At 44.3% G+C, this 24,370-nt stretch overlaps 5 protein-coding genes across 9 annotated transcripts in view; 2 read left to right on the top strand and 3 right to left on the bottom strand.

Annotated features, from left to right (window-relative positions):
• osgepl1 (O-sialoglycoprotein endopeptidase-like 1) overlaps window positions 1-2,047 on the top strand; it is a 6,856-nt gene extending 4,809 nt beyond the window's left edge. The window contains exons 6-7 of the mRNA XM_021579215.3: window positions 1,736-1,807; window positions 1,882-2,047. Coding sequence (XP_021434890.1) covers window positions 1,736-1,807; window positions 1,882-1,966 — 157 coding nt within the window. The 3' untranslated portion in view covers window positions 1,967-2,047. The remainder of the gene's footprint in view (window positions 1-1,735; window positions 1,808-1,881) is intronic.
• ankar (ankyrin and armadillo repeat containing) lies at window positions 2,044-12,870 on the bottom strand. 4 transcript variants are annotated; one of them, XM_021579210.3, is made up of 23 exons: window positions 12,015-12,870; window positions 11,393-11,830; window positions 10,424-10,587; window positions 10,193-10,308; window positions 9,822-10,002; window positions 9,482-9,704; window positions 9,361-9,402; window positions 9,065-9,266; window positions 8,442-8,650; window positions 8,189-8,293; window positions 7,691-7,938; window positions 7,320-7,488; window positions 6,993-7,234; window positions 6,587-6,740; window positions 5,064-5,225; window positions 4,699-4,805; window positions 4,415-4,537; window positions 3,986-4,147; window positions 3,702-3,819; window positions 3,072-3,181; window positions 2,695-2,891; window positions 2,562-2,608; window positions 2,044-2,474 (listed from the first exon to the last, which is right to left on the bottom strand). In XM_021579210.3, the coding sequence occupies exons 1-23, from the start codon at window positions 12,640-12,642 to the stop codon at window positions 2,254-2,256; spliced, it is 4,368 nt and encodes a 1,455-aa protein (XP_021434885.3). In that variant the 5' UTR covers window positions 12,643-12,870; the 3' UTR covers window positions 2,044-2,253. The 4 variants fall into 4 exon arrangements, with proteins under 4 accessions (XP_021434885.3, XP_021434886.3, XP_090071831.1 ...); XM_021579211.3 differs by having other exon boundaries at window positions 3,986-4,144; XM_090215705.1 differs by lacking the exons at window positions 11,393-11,830; window positions 12,015-12,870 and adding an exon at window positions 10,786-10,947.
• On the top strand, window positions 12,825-15,316 carry zgc:136439 (uncharacterized). 2 transcript variants are annotated; one of them, XM_021579217.3, is made up of 9 exons: window positions 12,825-13,123; window positions 13,217-13,506; window positions 13,727-13,816; window positions 13,926-14,005; window positions 14,085-14,200; window positions 14,444-14,541; window positions 14,799-14,867; window positions 14,929-15,001; window positions 15,086-15,316. In XM_021579217.3, exons 2-9 carry the CDS (start codon window positions 13,315-13,317, stop codon window positions 15,187-15,189), a joined length of 822 nt encoding a protein of 273 aa, XP_021434892.3. In that variant the 5' UTR covers window positions 12,825-13,123; window positions 13,217-13,314; the 3' UTR covers window positions 15,190-15,316. The 2 variants fall into 2 exon arrangements, with proteins under 2 accessions (XP_021434892.3, XP_021434891.3); XM_021579216.3 differs by having other exon boundaries at window positions 12,832-13,123; window positions 14,943-15,001.
• Window positions 15,235-18,833, bottom strand: asnsd1 (asparagine synthetase domain containing 1). Its single transcript, XM_036958928.2, has 3 exons — window positions 17,334-18,833; window positions 16,984-17,165; window positions 15,235-15,696 (listed from the first exon to the last, which is right to left on the bottom strand). The coding sequence occupies exons 1-3, from the start codon at window positions 18,747-18,749 to the stop codon at window positions 15,450-15,452; spliced, it is 1,845 nt and encodes a 614-aa protein (XP_036814823.2). The 5' UTR covers window positions 18,750-18,833; the 3' UTR covers window positions 15,235-15,449.
• On the bottom strand, window positions 17,659-24,370 carry asdurf (ASNSD1 upstream open reading frame). Its single transcript, XM_021579212.3, has 4 exons — window positions 24,127-24,370; window positions 19,098-19,151; window positions 18,924-18,999; window positions 17,659-18,833 (listed from the first exon to the last, which is right to left on the bottom strand). Exons 1-4 carry the CDS (start codon window positions 24,202-24,204, stop codon window positions 18,802-18,804), a joined length of 240 nt encoding a protein of 79 aa, XP_021434887.2. The 5' UTR covers window positions 24,205-24,370; the 3' UTR covers window positions 17,659-18,801.

Genomic DNA, 24,370 nt, shown 5'->3' with positions numbered 1-24,370 from the left:
TTGCGACTGCACTTGAAGAAACTTTCAAAGCTCTTGACATTTTTCACATTGATTGACCATGTAATGGACTGTCGTTTCTCATATTTGAGCTGTTCTTGCCATAATATGAACTTAGCCCTATTTGGTAAAATACCATCTTCTGTATACCATCCCTACCTTGTCACAACACAACTGATTGGCTCAAACGCATTAAGAAAATAAATTAAGGCACACCTGTTAATTGAAATGCATTCCAGGGGCCTCATTTAAAAACGTTGCACAGGCACAAAAGAAGGCGTACACCACCTTCGAAGCAAACTTTTTGGGATTTATAAAAAACAAACTTGACAGGAGAATGTGCGGTCCTCCACCGACACTTTGACCCATACCTACGCACATAACCTGGAGAAATGAGAAACTGTGACTCCGAAGGCAGAAGGATGAAACTCGAAAGACTGAAATCGATACCATTGTTTAAAATAAATTGAAATATTACCTCACATATTATATATGAAGAGTTCCCTGGAGTGCACACGAATAAAAACACACAAGAAACATGATTTAGGATAATAAATACAAACGGAGATGTTTTTGCAAAATAACCCCTCAAATATGTTGTAGTTTAATCAGGAATCATATTTAATTGGATCTGTAATTATTAAACAATACTTGCATGTTATGAGATGTATTCTCGTAAATAAAAGGTGAACAGTAGGACAAATTACGTTTAAACTGATGCCGTTTACGATGCCTCAGTCGGACAGATACGAGTGCAGTTTCATATATTGTTATCACATGTTCGTTGCCCAGAACTGTCAATGTGATAATGGCCCTGTCATTGTCAGTTACAATCAGGGTAATTACCACACCTGAAGGTGTTAGGCAATTGGGTAGCTTTGACAATCAAAATCATCCAGTATGTCTTGCATGTCCCCCTCCGTCACTACTCCACTCAGGAGGGATTCCCATATAATACTGGCAAGTCGCTCATCAAGGGGATTGTGATACGGTGTCCCCTTTCCCCCGCAGCACAAACACTTAGCCTTGCACAGACAATGTGCCACACTGTGTCTACCAAACAATATTTTTTTCCCTTGCTTCAACCTCCCCTACAAGAACTTCCATTTCACACTAGGTGAAATTTATTTTTTTTGCCTTTCTGTCGCGATTTGCCATCATGCAGTCAGTATGGATGAATATTAATTAGGGGCGTTTCACTATTTATAGGCAACTTTGGGTGTTAAAAGGGTGGGACAAGATGCTCGCTCACGTGCGGCAAATTTCTTGTCGATTGTGATTTATAAAAGGGAAATCCGACGTGGATGCGCACTGTGTTATAAATCATTATATTTTTGTGCTTAAGCACTTTGTTTCGCCCGTATGCCACCTTTTGACGTGAATCCACTGCACAGTTTTATGAGGCCCCAGACCTCATGAAGCTGGTTGAGAGAATACCAAGTGTGTGCCAAGCTGTCATCAAGGCAAAGGGTGGCTACTTTGAAGAATATAAAATATATTTTAATTTGTTTGAACACTTTTTTGGTTACAAGATTCCATGTGTGTTGTTTCATAGTTTGTCTTCACTATTATTCTACAATGTAGAAAATAGTACAAATAAAGAAAAACCCTTGAATGAGTAGGTGTGTCAAATGTTGACTGGTACTGTATATAATAAAGAAAACATGACAAATAAGCTATAATACACAGCTTATATATGGCTTTGGAGTCCAGTGCATTCAACCACACTTTATTTCAGGAATGGAGTTGAGAGACTGAGGGAAGGAAAGGGCATCCTGTCCCATACTGAGGAGGTCAACTATGAGCCCAAGTAAGTCAAAAAAAAGATGACTCACTTCAATTGATAACAGTTCTATAGCTTAATTGTTGCCCCTTGTGTTCTAGAGCTCCCCTGGGTGTGAACATAACAGCAGAAGTGAAGGAGGCAGCTATCAAACTTCCACCATTAAAGCTGAGGGTTACGGACTGACGTTCACTTATGTACATATCCATATAATTCCTACTATTTACCATTAAACTTTTGAAATACATCCTGGCAGAAAGGACTCCATTCTGTGTTAAGTGTTTCATTTCGGTTTTTTTATTCATTCGACTTCCAATATATTATTCCATTAAGTCAATCATTCCCATTAATAATATCAATATAATATATTCATCTTGAACATAAATAGAATGGCTCCCTGAGTAATCATTTCACTACAACTTTAAGCTAGCCCAGTCAGGGGCCCAGCCTAGATCCTAGGCTGACCTCTAGGGTCACTGCTTTTGCCGGGGCCACTGGCTGTCCTTATCCAGCCTCAGTGACTCCAGGGTGGGCTGGGAGCTATGGGTTGGCCCCTCTCCCTGCAGCCTAACCTTGGGGTTGGCTGTCCTGCTCCTCTGGGGTTGAAGCTGGAGAACTGGAGCCGAGCTGGTCCTCCCAAAGTGGCCTGCAGACACTGACAGGCCAGGAGTGCGGCTTGTCTTTTTGGACAAACCTGCCGTAGGTAGAGGCGACAAAGACGATTGCGACTTTTTATTATATGAAATAGATTCCAATAATTATGTACAGCATAAAAATGTACCTTTTTTGTTGCGCTGAGGAACAGGTGGGCCACCATTTATCTCCAAACTGTTTTAAAAAGGACAGAAATGATTGATGTTATCCCAGCTAGAAATATGAAAGCATAGCTTTTTAGGGCAAAAAAACGAACATACCTTAGTGATGGCAGCCCCACTATTTTCTGCCTTTCGAACTCTGCAGTAAAAATGTGTGAGATCTTGGCATCCTCGATGAGATGCTGGGTCAAAAGGTTGTACATAGATGGAGTGTTTCGACATTCCACCAACAAGAGGCGATGTGCGTGACGGTTAAAGGTGAGGTAGCCGAGGGCACTTGAAGATGCCGTTCGCACCTGAAGATATTCAAGATTTTACCACAATGCTTGTATCAAAAATCTGCACATCGTAACCTGAAATATGTCAAGTTGGATAGCATTTGATGGTTGTAGAATGAATTATCTTGATAGTCTGTTAGATTTCAGGCAATAGTCATAGACAGGAATGCTCCCCCATACCACAAGTCCCATCCTTACCTCTTCCTCCTCAGAATACAGGTGAGCACATAGGTGACCAACAGCTCCCATGGTGACAATAGCATCAGGAATACCTGCCCGGGTGTGAGCCAGACTGGCTAGCAACTGAGCTATGGCAGAAATGTATGCAGTAAGGTAAGACTAGTGTTCTTCTATACTGAACAAAAATATAAAACGCAACAATTTAAGATTTTACTGAGTTACAGTTCATAAGGAAATCAGTCAATTGAAATAAATTAATTATGCATCTGTTGGTCACAGATAACTTTAAAAAAAATGGGCCTCAGGATCTCATCACGTATTTCTGTACACTCAAAACTGCACATTTTAGAATGGGTTTTTGTCCCCAGCACAAGGTACACCTGTGTAATGATCATGCCATTTAATCAGTTTCTTGATATGCCACGCCTGTCAGGTGGATGGATTATCTTGGCAGAAATTCTCACTAAACAGGGATGTAAAACAAATTTGTGCAAAAAATGTGAGAAATCAGCTTTTTGTGCGTATGGAACATTTCTGGGGTCTTATTTTAGCTCATGAAACATGGAACCAACAGTTTACATGTTGTGTTTATATTTTTGCTCAGTGTATATAATGTTCTTCCCATACATAGTACTGGGCTGAAGTTACCTGTCAGGACCACAGTGTTGGGATTAGTGGACTGCAGAAGGTCTACAAGGACAGTCACCCCTCTGGCAGACAGAGTCACCTGGTCCGTGTCTGTGATCACTTTGGCCAGCACAACTATCTGGAGAGACCAGTTACCACAAAACGAAAAGGTAGCGATAAAAGGCATTACCCAACACTAATTCCGTGTCAAGTCGGAAAACACATACAAATCAGCAGCTGTTAATGACTCATTGATATTACTGTGGCCCTCAGGTGATTTTTTTAACAATCTAGTTCATGGCTACCTGAAAAGCAGCTTTGGCTCTCTCCATCTCGTTCCTGGAGTTCAAGAAGGGCTCGTACATGGCTATGGGAATGCCACCATTCTGCAGGATGGCTGCCTGCTGGGTGGTGTTGTTGTAGGCAAACAGAGACAGGGCATAACCAGCCTCCAGGCAGATGTCCTGCTAGGAAAAGGCAAACATGACAAATTGCCATGGGGAATGCACTTTACGGAGTGTCAACACCCCTTACTGCTTGAGCAGTCTTGACCATTAGGTGCCAGTAGTTCATTGCACATTGCGATAACAGTATTGTATCTTGGATGCTTTTCTTTCTAATCTCTATTAGACCCATATCTCTTTTCCACCTCACCTTGTTAGTGACTGTGACAGCTGAAAGGTTCTGGGCTAAAGTTATGAAGTAGCCCACAAACAGTCTTTCAAATAGTTTACCTGATCTGGCACTCGTAGCAACTCTAGAACTGTTTCGTAGGTAAACTCCTCTTTTTCCCAGAAGGTTGTTTGTAGGTCCTGGTTTCCCAGCAGCACACAGGCCAGCGTTTGAGCCACTTGGACCTGAGGGAGAATCAACATGTCACCCAAGCCTCAATTTCTTTCAATGGAAATTCTAGTATTGGACGCCCTTGTTTGTGGGACTTTTGCGGCACTACCAAGGACATTTAAGGGGAGAGAGAAAACACTTTTTTTTGTGTGTGATCGATTTCCAATGTATTTACCTTGACCTGCAGTGATTCTTGGTGCTTCACAAGTTCTAACAGAGTTGGAATGGCTTGCTCCTCAGCTATGACCCTCTGGCTATTTGGGTTATTGGTGTGTGCCCCTCCTAAAATTAGATGTACAAAACATGCATGCACTAGAAGTTATGGTATATTATTAGCTTGTATACCATGACTTGTTTCCAAGTCAAGTCTGAAAGCCATGTTACTACTGTAGCACTGTTACAACTTCAATGGTCAAAATCGTCAAGTAGTATCATGACAAAGGTTTACTCAAAATCGCCCATTGATACCAATGCAAACCTTTGATTGCCTTAATCTTATCTTGAGAAACACAGTACATGCAACAGTGAGAATGTACAAACCAATACACAGGATGCCCAGGGATCGTATAACGCTGAGGAGGGTACTCTCTGTGGTCCGGGACCCCCGTAGTAGACGAACCAGCGGGGGCACCCCATTTTCTTTACACAGCCCGTCCTGGTGGCTCCGACTGTCCCTGCTCAGTGCTATAACTGCCTGGCAGCCTGAAAGACAATACTATTTGTTTACACTTTACCATGCTGAATTGTATGTAAACCTCGACTTGAATTATTTCATAAGGTCCCTCTCTGGCCTGACCAGATCTGAAACCTCCATACCACATTTGACAATTGGTGGCAGTGCTGGGATGTGAGTGAGTGATGCCTTTATGGAGTATCGGCCAGCAGTGGTGTCCATCAGTGTAAAGATGACAGGACGAAGGCATAAGTTGCTGCCAGCTGTCAGCTCATGAAAGAGTCATGCCGGAAAATATTATCTAGGTAAGCTAGTTGGCTAGAGTTTTGACCTGTCAATTAGTTGGCCCTAATAACAATTTTGGGTTATGCATAGTGTAAAGTTAGTCGCTAGGCCTATAAGCTGACATTAGTAGTCATGACTGTTAGTGCCATTACTATGATGGCGTTATGGAGACTTTGTGACAGACGGTTCAGGTAAAGTGTTACCTAGAATTCAATCTGTACATTCACTTTTTAAACCATTGGTCGGGGTGTTACTGTGGTCAGGCGCAGGCCTACCATTTCCACATCATTAACCTCAGTTCGTCTCCCTTTTAAGAGAACGACAGGCATTTTTTTGGTGAAAAAGAAGGCTGGAATGAAAGAACCATCTGTCGTCTTGTCTGGACAGAAACTATTTCAGAAGCTGCTGTACAGATGGTCTGTCAAACATGTCTACAGAACGAGGACCTGAGGGAAGAGTAGAGGCTCTTAAAAACTACCCGGGAACACGTGTTCAAGGAATGACAGAGGTATGGGGAGTGACCCATTCCATTTCAATTGATACCCCAGTTCTTCCAAATCAACTTTGGGATATTGAAATGTTTGTTACATTCAAATTTTGTTTGAGATTGTGTTCCTCTTATTTTCAAGGTGTTGGGATTCCCAATGGAGGGATAGACAGACAGGCATTCCGACTGCATGCCTTCCTGTGCTCTGGCTGCGGGTGATGAGTCTAGCAGAGGAAAGCCGTCTGGGGGCAGGAGGCGGCGGGTCTCGCGGTGACAGAGGTGAGCCTCGCTCCAGCACAAACCTCAGGGTGCCTGTTTATGGTACAGTCAATCATTTATCCGCATCGCCTGTCAACAGCGCATGGAAGTTTCGTTGTTTTACGACACTCAGTGTTTAGTTTCATCGATCCCCGGAGACGGCATCCCCTTGACCCGAATAAAATGTCTGGAAAAGCTTGATGTCAGCGAGCCAACTCTGTCCATGAACCGATGATTGCCATTTAACTTCCTCTTGTGAGAGAGATTACTTTGGTTTAAAAGACCTCTTTTGCATAAGAGACTTAGCAAGTACAGAGGGGTAGCATTTAAAACAAAAATATGAGAAATGAGAGAACCTACCGACATATTGCATCCTGTCAGAGGAGGAGAGGATGAGCTCGAGGATGAAGTGGTAGCCGATGTGCTCTGCCATGAGTCTCTGTTGCTTCAGAGTGTGTCCTGCCAGGGCCCATAGAGAGACGGCCCCCTGCTCCCTCGCCTCCACCTGGAACACCTGGGTCACGTTCAATAGGGAAAAAACTTTTTTGAAAGATTGAAATGGGGAGGTACTATCTGAATTTGTCCCATAAGAGCACAATGTTCATTTTCTGTGGCAAAACAGTTTGATACAGCATGCCCTACTGAACTCAACCCTGAACATGGCCCAGGGGACACAACTTAAAGTACATGAATATAAAATGCTCAAGAATTCCATAAGCATATTTAAAAATGAGGGAAACAATGATTTGACTTGCTCAGGTCCTACCTTTAAGAGTCGTAGGAGGTGCTTGGCGGCCGACTTCTTCAGAAAGCGGGCCTGAATGGCAGGGTTGTGATCAGCGATGGCCTCCAGGGCTCTGGCTGCCGTCACCTGCGCGGCTATCTTCCTCCCCCGCAGTATGAGCACCAACGGGGCCACGGCGCCCACTCCACAGATGGTGTCCTGGTTCTCCCGGTGTCCCTTAGCCAGCTCAGCCAGAGCCGCACACACCTCCTCTTGCAACACTTCTGGAGATACATGGCCAGAAAGACGATTCATCATCATGTTCTATAACATCATGATCATCGTCTTACTCATGATTTAACAGTGTACCTGATCTGACAGTCAAGAGCTCCACAAGTTGTGGAATCCCCCCAACCAAAGCCACGGCCGTCTGGTTGCCGGGGCTACGGACACACAGCGCCTTGATGCACCGCACAGTGTTCACCAGCACATCATGTAGGTCCGAGCCCAGGAGCCTCACCAACGGGGCCACTCCACCCTGGACACACACAAATGAACTGTCAAACACGCATGCACGAATCGTCAAACATACACAAATACAGACAGACACACACACACACACACACACGTGCGTGCACACACACACACACACGCCTGGTTATAACTGAACCCACCTATTAGTTACAGCAATACTAACTAGATGGGCTATGGGAAAGACTTATTATATCAGTAGTACTAACCTGCTGGGCTATGAGGGACTGGTACTGGTCACTGTGCCCTGCCAGGTCTGCCAGTATGAGGGCACAGCGGGAGTGGAGCTCGGCCTGCTGGCTGCCCAGCAGATTGACCAGAACCGGCACGGCACCATAGCGCACCAGGGCCTCACACACGGGCGTCCTCTCCGAGATGTGACACACCACGGCGGCAGCCATACGTTGCAGCGCTGGTCTCGTGCTGCGCATTAGCTCCAACAGGGCCGGGATCCCTCCTACAGAATAGGTCAACTGCTTTAGGGTCCTTCGATATTTTGATTCTATTGCAAGTGGCCTAGCTTTGTATTCCGTAGTACCAAAAATGTTTAATGCTGTAATGTTACTGTGATATGGAGTATAACTCTAAGGATGGTTGAAAATTGGCAAAATATAAATTGGCAATACAAAGCTAGTATCCATGGCTATAGTATTAAAACAAGGCATTCCTGTCTGATATAGGCCCAAACTCTCCAAAAACTCACTCACCTGCATCCAGGATATCCCTCCAGAAGGACTTGGCCGTGACACACAGAGCTTCCAGGCAGCGGATGGCCATCTCCAGCCTGCGGTGGTCCTCGCTGTGCAGCATCTCTGCTCCATCACACACACACACACACACACACACCTCAGTATCCGTGCAGACTCATCGAACGGATACAACCTGCGATCCAAACAAACATTGGCCTCGCTTAACCCTCGCTCGCTAGCTAATTCCCATCTCTTCCACCAGGCAGCGTACCCACGAGGATCTTCCAGACAGGCAGGTCCGGCAGGCCCAGCGAGATGAGGTGCCTGAGGACTTTGGGGTGGAAGTAGAGGGCGGCCAGCTGCACGACGTCGTTGCCCTTGCTGTCCCTCCTCCTCCAGTTGGCTCCCGCGGACAGCATGTAGTCCAGGGCCTCCACGGAGCCCGACGTGGCCGTCAGGAGCAACGGGCAGCTGCGGTACCTGAGGAGACAAAAAAAACAACACTGTCAACCTGTGTGCACGTAGAAGCAGATGCATCCGTACCGCCTCCAGTGCATTTTGTGGCGTCTGTTACTTGTATGTCAGTGGAGGCTGCCGAGGGGAGGACCGCTCATAATAATGGCCGGAACGGAGTCAATGGAATGGTATCTACGACATGGAAACCACGTGTTTGATACCATTCCATTGACTCTATTCCAGCCATTATTATGATCCGTCCTCCCCTCGGCAGCCTCCACTGTTGTATGTGCTGATTACAGAGCAATGTCATGCTAGTGTTACATTAAATGACACTGAAAGCATCTGTGTAACGGTGCCAGTGGCCTGCTGTTGCATCCTACTGAATCCTGTTAGACATGTCATCTATTCTAAACCTAGAAGTGCCTCCTCACTCACTCGGCAGTGGTTTGCATCTCCACCAGCTCTGGGTCTTTCCTGCAAAGGGCCTGTATGCAGGCCACCTGGCCGTAGTAGGCAGCAAAGTGCACAGCCATCCAGCCCCTGCGGTCCACTAGCCGGTGGTCGGCCTGCAGAGCCAGCAGACAGCTGATGGCCTCCAGGGAACCACACTGAGCAGCCAGGTGCATGGGAGTGGAGCCTGGAACAGGTACAAACAGTGGAAAGCTGTGTCTGAAAGCCCTTTTTCGTTACAGTAGAGTGAGGCTGGCATGTTCACACTGGTATGTGCTTACCAGCTCCTTCTTTTGGGGGCCCACCGCCACCTCCAGATTTCACTGCAAAATAAAAGGTGTTTGTAAACAGTTGAGGACAGTGTGTAAATGAGAGTAAGGGAGAGAGAGGCATGTCTCTGACCTGTGCGGCTGAACCTGCCGCTGCTTGTCTGGTTGAGGTTGACCCCGGTGGTGGCCAGCTGGCAGATGATGTGAGCGTGGTTGTGTTTGGCGGCGTGGTGCAGCAGGGAGTAGCCCTGCTCGTCCAGGACTCCCAGGTGAGATGGAGAGTTCCGGCGGCACAGCGAGTAGAACACAGCGGATAGGCCACGCTCTGCCGCAGCACGCAGGCCAAATGGCACACTCTGACCCCAGTGAGAAATAACACACACGATCATACAAGCCTTTTACATTTACCTAATACTATTTTTTTTTTTAAAGAACAGCTTCCTATATTGCTATATCTTCTTTTCCATCAGCACCTTGCAATTGATGGCCTTTTTGTAGCCAAATGTCTTCTTGAACTGCTCATGCAGCTGGACGTCAGAGAGAGGCAGTCTCTTCCCTCTCAGGGTTTTGATGGCAGTGTTGAGGGCCTCCCACCATGGAACCACGTTAGGCTGAGGGTAGAATGAGCCCACCTCAATGGAGATCACATGATAGCTGCCAAAGACATCAAGCAGCGTGTAAGAGCCTGACCATTGGACACTGAAAAGCATGGGTTTGTGTTCTCTTACAAGTGCATCTGTGTGCGAGTGTGTGGAGTGTATGGCCTCCGAGCTCAATGTAAATGAGATGTGTGTGTTTATGCGTGCATATTAAGACCGCTTCTCTGCAAGTGAACTTAACATACTTATTGCCGTTAACCTTGTGGACTGGTACGGGGAAGTGCTCTTTGTAGGTGGTGTCTTGACTTAGCAGATCTCTTAGGTGATCCACTGCAAGACTCTGCAGTGCAGCAAAGGCTTCCTGGAATGAACCACAAGACAACCTGATTTCATTATGAAACTAGGGCCTCACTGTGGAAGTAGATAGCTCTTAAGTGGCTATTGACGGCTCACTGGTAAGTGAATCTAACTCTCACCTTTGTTTCCTCAGAGACTTCCTCTAGCTGAGGGGTTCCGATGTCAACTTCAATCCCACCGTGAAGGTGAAAATACTCATCAGACTTGTACGGAAAATGTTTACAGGCGAACGCAGGTCCAAGGAGCAATGGTGGTAATTCCCTCTCTGTCTTCAGTTTATCATCTACAAAAACAGAATTAAAACAAAGATAAACACATCTGTTGCAACCCCAAAGCCAATGGTATGATAGCCATAGGGAACCTAGGCATGAAACGTGGCAATGCCTTCAAATTGTGTAGGCATCGCCACACAAGTTAATGTTAAAACATTCCAAACAGTTCCTACAAGTCAGAATGTTGAATAAACAGAATTTGAACATACTCTGCCGATTGTCTGTGGCGTTGGTCCTTCAGCTGGTTGAAATTTGAGGCAATATCCAAAATAATTGTTATTAGCCTGACTTCAAGATACGCATCTCTGTGTGTGGCAATTAAGATTTGTTTGCTTGTGACCAAAGGCACGTGCACAAGACGGAAGTACAGTAACCGAAGTCTGCAGTTGTTTACATGGTTTTACACGTGTCAGGTGATATACATTTCAACAGCAGTACCCGCGCTCTAAAAAAATGTTGTGAAACAACGCTTTACTGTGGATATTTTGTCAAACGTTTTGAGCAGCTGAAGGACCAACCAGACAACCGGTAGAGTAACTTAAAAAGGAATTGTAGTCATTGTTGTCAACATTCTGGCTTATAAGGAAAACTTTGATTTTGCATTGCTATGTTTCAGACTGTATATTAAGTATTGGTTATAAAAGTCTGATTTATTAGGCAATGGGGAACCTAGTTGTTTCAGTGACAGACAATTGGCCTCAGTCTAGAATTCAAATACCATTATGAACGCAGTAAGTAAGTAGCACAGAGATGTAGCTAGTGTTGCTCATGGAGATCCTGTAAGTTATATTTCATTGTTGCGCTGTAGCAACCGACCTGAGTAAGCCGGCAGCATCTGCGCCAGGTCTGGGATCTTCATCCTCTTCTTTAGCCCTACCAGGAAGGGCACCAGGAAAGTGAGGAGGCGCAGGTAAGCCAGGTCTCTGCACACCTCTGTCTTCCTCTCCAAGCAGCCCCTAACCAGGCCTGCCTGTAGACCCAGCCTCTGCTGTAGCCTCTGATAGGTGGCCAGCTCCAGTCTTTCCTCAGTCAGCCTCACCAAACTGGCCAGACTGTGGGCGCCCTCGAACACAAACAGGTTGCCGTGCTGTCGGACAGAGGACAGGTAGGATGTCAGCTTAAGCAGGATGCTCTCCTGGTGTTGGGAAAAAAGCCTCTCCTCCTCTGCACTGTTGGGGTCGTAGGTAGGATCCACATTGACTTCCATGTTGTATATGCCCTGGTAACAGGGCTCCTCCGAGATGTCCTGAAGACCTGGAGGATTCAACAAGCATCACCAGTTGAGGGGAATCCTATTTCTAAAGTAGGCATGTTCAATTGAATCTAATCAACATCATTATTAAAAAACTGACACAATTTTGCCTCAAAGTTAGGGCATGCATTTATCTATGCAAGTATTGATCTTGCATTACATTACATTTCGCTGTCACCCAAATACCTGCAGTGAGAAACTCTGCAAACACATCTTTCTTTGTCTGAGGCACTCCATTTGAGTCGACACCCATGCTGCTTCTCCAGAGTTCAGAGAAGCGAATGCGATTTTCTCTAGGAATATTGGCTCCATGCCAAAGAGCCTTGATGGTGTAGTCAACATTAACCAAAATTTGTCCTACTTTCGTATCATAATATGCTGGAGACAGTTGGCACGAGGTGCTCTGGTCAAAGTTGGGCTCAAGACTTATACATGGCACTTGGTTGAAACAATAGATGCCAACTGTGAGCTCTCTGACTATTTGATGGACCACCTTGTAATCAAGAGGGACTCGCACATCCACAGGTGCGAGAATGATACAATTTGAGTTAGTGAAGTTCCTCATTTGTTTGATTATGCCCGGCGGCATTTCAACTGGCTGAGTGAAGTCATCACCACCCAGAAACCAGTTACAAGAGGTCAGGCTCAGCAACTCCTGAACTTCACCCTTGTCGTACTTCTCAAAGAAAGCGTTGGCATTTCTTTGAGCTGTCAATGCAGCAAGGTAGGCCGTGTCATCCTTCTCCTCTTCAACAGAAGAATGTTGTAATCTGGACGAAGCACTGGATGTCAGTGAGCGCGCCATTACATCCATAGTTTACGTTAGCTAGCAGGCTATTTTAACCTTTGCTTACACTCTAAAGTACTTGCATAGACCGTTTTAGAATAACGGGTTAAACTTGTTGATAGCATCACAGCACAACATTGTTGCCTCAAAGTCCAAATGAATGTGTAAGATTCTTTGCTCTTGGCAACCAAGACGCTCAGCCTTGGTTACGGGCGCGTTTTTGTCTAGACAGACTTGGGGTGCGTTCGTAAATTCGTTAGATTTTCTGCTCCCTTGCACACTCAAAGAGAGTGCTCTGAAATCGTAGTAGATAGTCAGTGAATTTTCGAACGCACCCCTGATCTCCTCATAAAGTTTTCCAATTTGTGACATATGGGGGCGCTGTTCAATTACTTTTGAAGGCGTTGCTTTGTTGAGACTTTGTACTGTAACCTACAGCGCACTGTCGGTTTTCCCCCCAAAATAGATTTTTTTACGTCGTGGAGGAATGAGATTCTGATTGACACAGGTTCGTGTATTCACTATTGCACACAGATGTGAAGTCGTATGTTATCATTGCTGCTTTGATACGTATACTTGACCTATAACTCACTGCTTTTAGGTAACTGTTTACAGCAACATTTGAACTAGCGTCTTATTTAGCCACATAGCTAAATAAGTGACTGACGCTAAGCAGCCCACTCTGGCACGGTTGTTTAAATGAAAGCGGTTATTCTCGCTGCGGGATATGGAACAAGGTTGCAGAGAGATGTTGATAACGACACAAGCGGAAGATTCAAACACCTGGCTGGCATTGCCAAGCCACTGCTTCCTGTGGGGCACTGTGCCTTGATATCTCACTGGGTCCAAGCTTTGAATACCACTGGATGCGTGGACACCGTCTTTGTCATTGTAAGTATCAAAGTACATTAGAGGTAGTATTTTATGTGAATTATTTTACTCCACATGTAACTAACTACCTGGCCAACAGTTTCAGCATTCATCAGTTCATTGGAACGTAAAACCCAATAAATATTTTAAGAATTTCGAAATACCTAAATTCATGTTTAAAGGACTAAGATTATGATATGTGGTGATAATGTCAACGATGACTATCTTTTTACCTTAACAGACCAATGCCCTTCACCACAAAGCATTTGAGGAGTGGGCCCTGGACTTCCCTAATGTCAAAGTCCTAAGTGATGGAACAAAGAGCAATGAGGTTCGTCAGCTTGCATGATATCCCCTGGGATAGTGTTGTCTCATGTTGATCCATGTGCATTGCCCAGGTCAAATATGAATTATACATTTGACCATTTGTATTCCACAAGGACCGTCTTGGTGCTGTCGCCTGTCTTCAGCTAACAGTCAAGCACTTCAAGATCGAAGACCATGTAATAGTTATCGGAGGGTAAGTTTGAAAAAGCCTTCACTTGACTCAATGTAGAAAACATTTACTGACTCGTGCTGACAGGCTCTTCTCCACACAGAGACACTTTGTTCAAGGAAGAGTTCAGTCTCATTAAAGTTAAAGAGAAGTTCTCTGACCTGCAAGCAATGTGTGAAGACAGCAGTCTGGTTCTTTCCTACCAATGTAAAGATGAGGGTGAGTGTGAAGTCAGATTAGGTGCTTTTGAAGTTGTCATGCCAGCTGTAGCCCCAAAGAACTCAATCTATTTTGTATCTCTATCCTGTTTTTTACACTAAAACCTTTCAAATGCTGCACAAATCACACAAATTGTTTGAAGCACATCCAGCTGGATAACATTTGTGAGAGATTATCATTACATATTACATAGTATACCAAACACCTTCCTAATGAGTTGTATTTCTGTATTTGCTCCCATAGAGACACAGAAGTATGGTATTTTGGAAGTCGATGAACACCTTCGGGTGCTCTGTATGAAGGAGAAACCTCTTCCCTCGGAGACAAAATCAAGGAGAGCAGTATGTGCAGACTAACACTTTTCTGTCCCTCCCTACAATATATATACAACCTCAAGACTTTTACTTTGGAATGTTTATAATTGCAACATTGAACACAGCATATAAACCTTTGGTTTATGTTAAGGGCTCAAACTAGGAGCAAGTAATCTATTTGCTGATAAGCTCAAGAAGCATTCGCGACTTGCTACTAAACCTTCCAGTTTCCCAGAGTGTCTACATATTCGCCTATCGATAGTGTATGCCTTTTTTTTTTTCAGTGTCCATGTTTCTACTTGTTTTCCAAGAAAATCCTTCATCTATTGGATGCCTTTCTTGATGAAAATAAGGTAAACAGTAATTTCCTTAATTGGTGCTGGTAATCCATCACTTGATATTAAACTAAAGCAGCTCTTTTGTCAAAGGAAGCACCAATCGAAGAAAAGGACGCGCCTGGAAACTTTTTGTCATGGCTCATTTCAAGGTACTATTTCAAAATTGAGGATCAACATTCATGGCTGCAAAAACAATACATTCTCTCAGTACACTTTCCCTTTTCCCACCACAGAAAGCCTGTGTATATTCATCAGATTTCTGGCCGTTTTGATGTGGGAAACCTGCCCTCCTATGTTGAATGTGACCGGTACTTCAGAGAAAATCTTCAAGATGTGAAGTCTTATATGATGTAGTGTGCACAGAGCCATGTTTGAGATTGGCAATGTGAAGAAAATTGTAACTTTATTTGTGCCTTAAATATTAAACATATTTTGAAAATATTCAAATTATATTACAATCAAAATGTGTATTTGTATATTTATTGGAAATTAACACGTCTGTTCATATTGTAGTTCACTGTGACCCTAATTAAGAGGATGACTTAGTTGCTTTATGTCAAGTGTAAAAAAAATGTTTTGATTAAATGTTATGCTGATCTAAGGTGTAAGGAGTCTCTTGCACTTGTCTGAGGCCTTCTCTTGGCTGTTTTCCATCTTTGCAATGCGGGAACCAAACTGCATGGCTCTCTTAGGCAGTAGAGCAGATGCCCCCAGACCCAGTTTCTTGGCAGCCAGCCTCAGCAGCAGTTTCTCCCCTACACCTCGAGGCAGGGACAGATCTGCCTTATCAGACACTGGCAGGGCATTCAGGAAACACACCACATCCTCGTCCAAATAGGGAAACCTATACAAGGCCAACAAAAACATCCAGCATATCACCATTAATTCAAATACACAAAAGTATGTGGACACCCCTTTCAAATGAGTGGATTCGGCTATTTAAGCCACATCCGTTGCATTAAATCGAGCACGCGGCCATGCAATCTCCATAGACAAATATTGGCAGTATAATGGCCTTACTGAAGAGCTCAGTGACTTTCAATGTGGCACCGTCATAAGATGCCACTTTTCCAACAAATCAGTTGGTCAAATTTCTGTCCTGCTAGAGCTGCCCCGTTAAACTAAGTGCCGTTATTGTGAAGGGGATAAGTCTAGGAGCAACAACGGCTCAACCGCAAAGTGGTAGGCCACACAAGCTCACGGAACGGGACCGGCGTGTGCTTTTGCGCATAAAAATCATGTCCTCGGTTGCAACACTCACTACCGAGTTCCAAGCAGTCTCTGATAGCACCTTCAGCACAATAACTGTTTGTCTGGAGCTTCATGAAATGGGTTTCCACGGGCAAGCAGCCGCACACAAGCCTAACATCACCATGCGCAATGTCAAGCATCAGCTGGAGTGGTGTAAAACTCGTCGCCATTGGAATCTGGAGCAGTGGAAACGTGTTCTCTGGCATGATGAATCACGCTTCACCATCTGGCAGTCCAACGGACGAACCTGGGTTTGGCGGATGCCAAGAGAATGCTACCTTCCAAATGCAGTGCCAACTGTAAGGTTTGTTGAAGGATGAATAATGGTCTGGGGCTGTTTTTCATGGTTCAGGCTAGGCCCCTTAGTTCCAGTGAATGGAAATCTTAATGCAACCGCATACAGTTACATTCTAGACGATTCTGTGCTTCCAACTTTGTGGAACAGTTTGGGGAAGGCCCTTTGCTGTTTTGACATGCATAAAGCGAGATCCATACAGAAATGGTTTGTTGAGATCATGTGGAAGAACTTGACTGGCCTGCACAGAGCCCTGACCTCAACCCCAGCGAACACCTTTGGGATGAATTGGAATGCCGACTGCGAGCCAGGCCTAATCGCCCAACATCAGTGCCCGACCTTACTAATGTTCTTGTGGCTGAATGGAAGCAAGACCCCATAGCAATTTTCCAACATCTAGTGGAAAACCTTCCCAGAAGAGTGGAGGCTGTTATAGCAGCAAAGGGGGGGGGGGGGGGGACCAACTCCATATTAATGCCCATGATTTTGGAATGAGATGTTTGACGAGCAGGTGTCCACATACTTTGTCATGTAGTGTATTTTTGGTACTGGAAAATCTGATTGCTTCTAATGACCGAGACTTGCCTAGCCTCCTTCCCGTGGTCCCCTATGACTCTGTCATCTCGACCCAGATTCCTTGTGGAGATTCTGCCTAGCTCCATGGCCAGCTCTTGGACCAGACCCTCTTGCCCAGAGGTCTTGAAGCGGACTCGGTGTCTGGAGTACCCTGCCAGCTGCTCATCCGCTCCAATACCGGTCAAAATCACCTGCCATCACAGAGCAGTGGAACAGACAATTTACTTGAAGGGTTGTTAATTGGGTCTGATTTATTTTAAACAAATTTAAAAAAGGAGTTAGAATATGAAACAGACTTTATTCACAACTTGTAAATGGAATGTTCCTTATTATTTTACCCATTTGATACTCTACTGTACCTTGGCAGATGATGTGAACCCCCTCTCTTCGTTGCTTTCTATGAGGAAGCCGGTTCCTCTTGCCGCAAACCACACAGCACATCCAATGCTGTCATCCAGCACGGTATCCAATGGGTGCACCAGGTGACAGATGTGCTCCTGGCGCATTTTCTGCAGCTCTTCCCGAGAAATGTTGATTTCAACAAAATTCCATCTTCTCTCTGGGTTCAAGTCCTGAAGCTCTTGCAGACCTGCTCTACCAGTGATCCTGTCTGGAACGCCGAAGGGGTTGTACACATTGGAATCAGGAACGTCAGTTTTAGAATCCATTGGCTTCGTTTTGTGCTTTTTGCTTTTTTTGGTAGACTCCTTCACAATTTTTGGTTCCTGCAGTTTGAATGCCACATTCAGAAGATCGATTGGTTGGTGGGTTGGGATGTGGCGGTCGGCCAGGGCAGCCAGAACCATGGAATCAATCCCTCCTGAGAAAAGAATTGCAATTGCTGCCTGGTCATTGGTCAGTGGTGATGTCACCTGTGTATCAAAGGGAAGACATTGCACACGCCTCCGTACGGCCTCACTAAGAACATCAATGAGACGATTTACCACAGGCTCTCTCACACCAGACTTTAGCAACACCTCCAGGTCTTCAACTGAGGACTGTAAGCTTGGATCATGTTCTATCTCCAACAACTGAGGGATTGACATGTTCAGTGGGCAAACTGGAGACGTGAGGGAGAGACCTGAATTGTTCATCATTGCTGAGGTGTAACTTGGTAGACCCTCCCACTTAGATTCATGACTAACAGACGATAGATTATCGCCTGCGTGAACCCATGGATAAACCTCAAAGGTCAAACAGCCAGACTCTGCAAACGCCCTCAGATCAATCCTGTAAACACCAACTGCTGGAACCTCTTGCCACTGTGGTGGTCGGTCAGAGCCAGGGAGACAGGCAGCCACAGACGTCAGAGTCAAAGACTTCTCCTCAGCATCATATTGCCAAAGCAGGCTTCGCCGGCCAAAGAAGTCTCTCCCAAACCAAAGATAGTGTCCAGCCTGTTGGTAATAAGTGAAAGCCCAGGGTCCTCGGACATTGCCCAGGACAGACAAGATCTCTGTAGGGCTGTGGCAGGCTGCGAGGTGGTGGGAAAGAACATCAGTGTCATTCTCTTCTGGTCTCAATAACAGTCCTCCAAAAACCTCTCCATTCCACATCAATACATTGCTGTTACGGTCTTGTGCTGGCTGAGGGGCAGGGCAACCTCTCATGTGAAGTACGTGAGCAGAGAACAGACACTGGTAGTGGGGATTTGAAGCTGTTTTGGTGATGTTGCAACTGGAGTTAGGCCCTCTTTTCCTTAGGTTTTCATGCACATGCTTCTCCAGCACAAGCTGGGAGGGGGACAAGCTCAGTACACAGCAAATACCACACATATTTATAGCTAGTAAGGCCTTATTTGTAGTTCTGTCGAAGATTGAGTAGATTCTACATATCCTTCTTCATGTTGTCGAGTTCCTCTGAGGGAAGAGAAGTTCACATGTAGTGTATCTCACAAAAAGAATGGTTAAGAGAGAACAAAACTTTAACACAAAAATGGTAATTCTTACTTTTGCATGAAGCAAGAGTCTGCCCTCTGTCTGCCAAGAAGAATATGTTACTGTTGGGCTGTTGAACATAGACCCTCTGAAAGGAATATGCATCAAGATTAGCATTACCTTCACAGGAACATCACACCTTAAAGAAATTAAACTAGGTTTTACATTTTATTAACCACTTCTTACCCGGTTTTTCTTCAGATTGGAGAGCTCATCAAACACAATTTTCTGTTCCTTGATCTGCAGAAATATGACTTTCAGTGAAAAAAACCCCCAGATAATATAGACATGAGTTCAGTTCAGAGAACTTTCATGAAAAGGTGGCACAACCAAAGAGAGACGGCTATTAGCCTAAAGATTGACTTTACTCTCCCAATTTCCCTGTAAGGTCAATGGCAGGTCAACCAGAATCTGGGTACAGCAGACCGTCTCCTTTAAGCCCCGGAAGCAGCCATTCACCAGCTTTTCAAGCTTAATACATGTCAAAATACGTTCTGTACTTACCAAAGAAGGGAGTTTCACTGAGCAACTACCGTCATTACAGGTATGTACAAAAAAGGTCTACATAAAAAGTTACATGCAACCGAAAAAAAATGTAGTCTGGAAAGAATCTGGTTGTTTTTTGAAATAAGTACTGTTTTTGAGGAAGTGCGCATGCGCCTGTTCTGCAACCCTGCAATATTAGTAAATATAATTCAAATACACTAAATAAAGCATATCTAGAAATATACAATCACTAAAAACATACCCTATATTGTGTACTTAATCTTCTTACATATTATTGCATTCCGTGTAGTGCAGGTGAAACAGATTGATATGACGTTCATAGCATGTGTTGTAGTACGAGACCGTCTCGAGACCACAGAGTGTCTCGGTCTTGTGTTGGATACATTTGTACTCAGTCTTGAAAGTGAGGACTAATTTCTTCCTGAGACCAGCGGGTAAAAAAAACAACTCAGAATTAGCTTCCATTTTGTCAGAGCATAAAACCGCGTCTGCAGGCCAAATATACACACTACTTTCTTGAAACAATATCTTAACAGCCTTTATATCTATTATAGACATGTTTGCGCAGTGGCGAACCTATAGGGCTTCAGTGTGTGACAGGTTTTTGATTCTGAAAGGACAGCATCCCTAATACCAGTGCACTCATGTTTTCATTGAGATGGCTATTATGCTCACTTCTTAATCCCCACTGATGCGTATCAAAGTAGTGTAGTGGAGGAATATGATTTATCTGTAGTACAATAGAGAAATCATGCACAAAGTAGCCTACACAATCGCGAAGCATGTGAAATATATTCAACTGTGCGCCACACACAACCTAGTTTCCACAGAATATCGTCTGCAGGCAGCAAGAATATGCACTTCTCAACTGGTTTTGGCATGGAGCAACTCACAGAAGAATGACATCGGTAGCCGGGAGGTTAGGAAATACGTTTCAATTTATGACATCTACCAGTAAACCAGGTATTGAAAAAGTTTAGTCTGAAGTGTTGGTTAGTAGGCTATTTGTAATGTACAATTGTCGTGCTGTTTGCGTCAGGGGCGTAAACATGGATCAGCAACGTGTTCTATGTATTTATGATTAATATTCCCTTTTGTCAATAACAGCTGTTACATATCATGGCAACATGCTTGACTGAAAATCTTTGAAAACACATACATACATACATACATACATACATATATACAGCTGAAGTCGAAGGTTTACATACACCTAAAAATTCCCCGTCTTAGGTCAGTTAGGATCACCACTTTATTTTAAGAAGGTGAAATGTCAGAATAATAGTAGAGAGAATGATTTATTTCAGCTTTTATTTCTTTCATCACGTTCCCAGTGGGTCAGAAGTTTACATACACTCAACTAGTATTTGGTAGCATTGCCTTTGAATTGTTTAACTTGGGTCAAACGTTTCGAGTGGCCTTCCACAAGCTTCCCACAATAAGTTGACAGAATTTTGGCCCATTCCTCCTGACAGAGCTGGTGTAACCGAGTCTGGTTTGTAGGCCTCCTTGCTCGCACACGCTTTTTAAGTTCTGCCCACAATTTTTCTATGGGATTGAGGTCAGGGCTTTGTGATGGCCACTCCAATACCTTGACATTGTTGTCCTTAAGCCATTTTGACACAACTTTGGAAGTATGCTTGGGGTCATTGTCCATTTGGAAGACCCATTTGCGACCAAGCTTTAATTTCCTGAGTGATGTCTGGAGATGTTGCTTCAATATATCCACATAATTTCCCTTACTCATGATGCAATCTATTTTGTGAAGTGCATCAGTCCCTCCTGCAGCAGAGCACCCCCACAACATGATGCTGCCACCCCCATGCTTCACGGTCGGGATGGTGTTCTTCGGCTTGCAAGCCCCCCCCCCCCCCCCCCCCCCTTTTTTTCCTCCAAACATAATGGTCATTATGGCCTAACAGTTCTATTTTTGTTTCATCAGACCAGAGGACATTTCTCCAAAAAGTAGATCTATGTCCCCATGTGCAGTTGCAAACCGTAGTCTGGCTTTTTTATGGCGGTTTTGGAGCAGTGGCTTCTTCCTTGCTGAGCGGCCTTCCAGGTTATGTCGATGTAGGACTTGTTATTATTGTGGCTATAGATACTTTTGTACCTGTTTCCTCTAGCATCTTCACAAGGTCCTTTGCTGTTGTCTGGGATTGATTTGCACTTTTCGCTCCAAAGTACATTAATCTCTAGGAGACAGAACGCGTCTCCTTCCTGAGCGGTATGACAGCTGTGTGGTCCCATGGTGTTTATACTTGCGTACTATTGTTTGTACAGATGAACGTGGTACCTTTAGGTCTTTGGAAATTGCTCCCAAGGATGAACCAGACTTGTTGAAGTCTAGATTTTTTGGGCTGATTTCTTTTGATTTTCCCATGATGTCAAGCAAAGAGGCACAGAGTTTGAATGTAGGCCTTGAAATATATCCACAGGTACACCTCCAATTGACTCAAATGATGTCAATTAGCCTATCAGAAGCTCTAAATCCATGACATTTTCTGGAATTTTCCAAGCCATTTAAAGGCAGTCAATTTAGTGTATGTAAACTTCTGACCCACTGGAATTGTGATTCAGTGAATTATAAGTGAAATAATCTGTCTGTAAACAATTGTTGGGAAAATTACTTGTCATGCAAAGTAGATGTCCTAACCGACTTGCCAAAACTATAGTTTGTTAACAAGAAATTTGTGGAGTGGTTGAAAAACAAGCTTTAATGACTCCAACTAAGTGTATGTAAACTTCCGATTTTAACTGTATAAACATCCCCTTTTCAGGACCCTGTCTTTAAAAGATAACTCGTAAAAATGCAAACAACTTCACAGATCTGCATTGTAAGGGTTTAAACACTGTTTCCCATGCTTGTTCAATGAACCATAAACAATTAATGAACATGCACCTGTGAAACGGTAGTTAAGACACTAACAGCTTACAGACAGTAGGCAATTAAAGTCACAGTTCTGAAAACGTAGGACACTAAAGAGGCCTTTCTATTGACTCTGAAAAACACCAAAAGAAAGATGCCCAGGGTCCATGCTCATCTGCGTGAACGTGCCTTAGGCATGCTGCAAGGAGGCATGAGTACTGCAGCTGTGGCCATACTGCGAGACGCCTAAGACAGCGCTACAGGGAGACAGAATGGACAGCTGATCGGTACAGCCGAACATCACACCTGCGGGACAGGTACAGGATGGCAACAACAACTGCCCGAGTTACAACAGGAACACACAATCCCTCCATCAGTGCTCAAACTGTCCGCAATAGGCTGAGAGAGGCTGGACTGAGGGCTTGTAAGCCTGTTGTAAGGCAGGTCCTCACCAGACATCACCTTCAACAATGTGGCCTATGGACACAAACCCACCGTGGCTCGACCGGACAGGACTGGCAAAAAGTGAACTTCACTGACGAGTCGCGGTTTTGTCTCACCAGGGGTGGTCAGATTGGCATGTATCGTCGAAGGAATGAGCGTTACACCGAGGCCTGTACTCTGTTTTCAATTTGGAGGTGGAGTGTCCGTCATAGTCTGGGGCTGTGTGTCACAGCATCATCGGACTGAGGTTGTTGTCATTGCAGGCAATCTCAACGCTGTACATTACAGGGAAGACATCCTCCTACCTCATGTGGTACCCTTCCTGACATGACCATGCCACCAGCCATACTGCTTGTTCTGTATGTGATTTCCTGCAAGACAGGAATGCCAGTGTTCTGCCCTGGCCAACGAAGAGTCCAGATCTCAATCCCATTGAGCACCTCTGGGACCTGTTGGATTGGAGGTTGAGGGCTAGGGCCATTCCACCCAGAAATGTCCGGGAACTTGCAGGTGCGTTGGTGGAAGTGGTGTAACTGCCTTATTAGTTTTGAGCTGGATTATGATCTGTAAACGAAATTAACACTTTCTGAATATTTGTTTTTGGCGTCTTTTGAGGAAGTGAAGTGGGCAATATGGAATATATTGGCGGAAGGGAGAATTAGTGAGTGACTTCATGGATGTATAAACGGAGCGCATCCCTAAATGACATGGACAGGGAATAAGCAGGTAAATGTAGAGCGTGTCAATGTCAACAACAAAAAACGGTTCAGAGAAATAACATTACTTAGGATAAAATTAGATAACGTTACATTTGTTAGCAGGACGGGGCTAGCAAGTTGTTTTTAAAACATTGGACCAACTTGAGCACTGATATCTAAATTTTCTAGATAGCAAATCCAACCAAACACGCCTTAACAATAATTTAACAACAACATAAGTACTTCGACCGATTTCTCTGTAAAATAACGTTAGATCCAGTCTATGACATTAGCCAGAAGGCTCTGCTGCTAGCAATCAGTCAAGTCTATGGAAGAGGTAGCTAGCTAGCATCAGCTTTGTAGTGGTTATAACTACTATGTTGAAACACTCGTTTTAAAATGTCCTTACATTTCTCACAAGCACAGTATTGTAGATTTTAAATTATGCGAATATAATTTAGTAATTCTAACGAATTTAAACCATATTTAACGAGATATCCTCCCTGTTGGTTAATGCCTGACGCACCGGAAACGGCTCCCCCAGTAAGAGGGCTTGGAAAGTTCGAGCGTGTAACATGTATTGAGGCAATTGAGAGTTTAGATGTACTATTTGGCTGCCAGAAACTCCGATTCTGACTAATTTAGCTGCCTATCTGTTCATTTCCCACACCAACAATCTGGATTTATCTAACGTTACCTTTTTGTTTAATTCCTCCTTCAGCGTAGACTCTTCCTCATCAATGTTTTCGTTCTCTCGCTGGTTCTTTGCAGACATTTTGATAAGGTAACACACAGCGAAGATAATATCTTATTTATTACCTAGCTAGCACTAGCAGACGAAAAACATTGTACAAGCAAGAGAAGTCAACGAGGTCTGAGTACTTTTATATATCATGGCGGTCCGCAAACAACCATTTCAGGTGCATGACGCCCCCTACTGT

The sequence above is a fragment of the Oncorhynchus mykiss genome, chromosome 22 (genome assembly GCF_057628025.1).
Source record: "Oncorhynchus mykiss isolate SJ-2025 chromosome 22, ASM5762802v1, whole genome shotgun sequence".
Classification (NCBI taxonomy): domain Eukaryota; kingdom Metazoa; phylum Chordata; class Actinopteri; order Salmoniformes; family Salmonidae; genus Oncorhynchus; species Oncorhynchus mykiss.
The sequence above is the reverse complement of the archived record's forward strand: the minus strand, read 5'-3'. Positions and strand labels throughout refer to the sequence as shown.

Excerpts from the sequence above, each read along its gene's own strand:
- ankar (XM_021579210.3), bottom strand. The coding sequence starts at position 12,642 with ATGGATGTAATGGCGCGCTCACTGACATCCAGTGCTTCGTCCAGATTA. Across the intron at positions 11,831-12,014 it reads TGCAGAGTTTCTCACTGCAG|GTCTTCAGGACATCTCGGAG; the intron begins GTATTTGGGTGA and ends TGAATCCTCCAG. Across the intron at positions 7,489-7,690 it reads AGTCCCTCATAGCCCAGCAG|GGTGGAGTGGCCCCGTTGGT; the intron begins GTTAGTACTACT and ends GTGTGTGTCCAG.
- zgc:136439 (XM_021579216.3), top strand. The coding sequence starts at position 13,315 with ATGAAAGCGGTTATTCTCGCTGCGGGATATGGAACAAGGTTGCAGAGA. Across the intron at positions 13,507-13,726 it reads TGGACACCGTCTTTGTCATT|ACCAATGCCCTTCACCACAA; the intron begins GTAAGTATCAAA and ends TTACCTTAACAG. Across the intron at positions 14,006-14,084 it reads CATGTAATAGTTATCGGAGG|AGACACTTTGTTCAAGGAAG; the intron begins GTAAGTTTGAAA and ends TTCTCCACACAG.
- asnsd1 (XM_036958928.2), bottom strand. The coding sequence starts at position 18,749 with ATGTGTGGTATTTGCTGTGTACTGAGCTTGTCCCCCTCCCAGCTTGTG. Across the intron at positions 17,166-17,333 it reads GGTTCACATCATCTGCCAAG|GTGATTTTGACCGGTATTGG; the intron begins GTACAGTAGAGT and ends CTGTGATGGCAG. Across the intron at positions 15,697-16,983 it reads GACCACGGGAAGGAGGCTAG|GTTTCCCTATTTGGACGAGG; the intron begins GCAAGTCTCGGT and ends GGCCTTGTATAG.
- asdurf (XM_021579212.3), bottom strand. The coding sequence starts at position 24,204 with ATGTCTGCAAAGAACCAGCGAGAGAACGAAAACATTGATGAGGAAGAG. Across the intron at positions 19,000-19,097 it reads CCAATCTGAAGAAAAACCGG|AGGGTCTATGTTCAACAGCC; the intron begins GTAAGAAGTGGT and ends TATTCCTTTCAG. Across the intron at positions 18,834-18,923 it reads GACTCTTGCTTCATGCAAAA|AGGAACTCGACAACATGAAG; the intron begins GTAAGAATTACC and ends CTCTTCCCTCAG.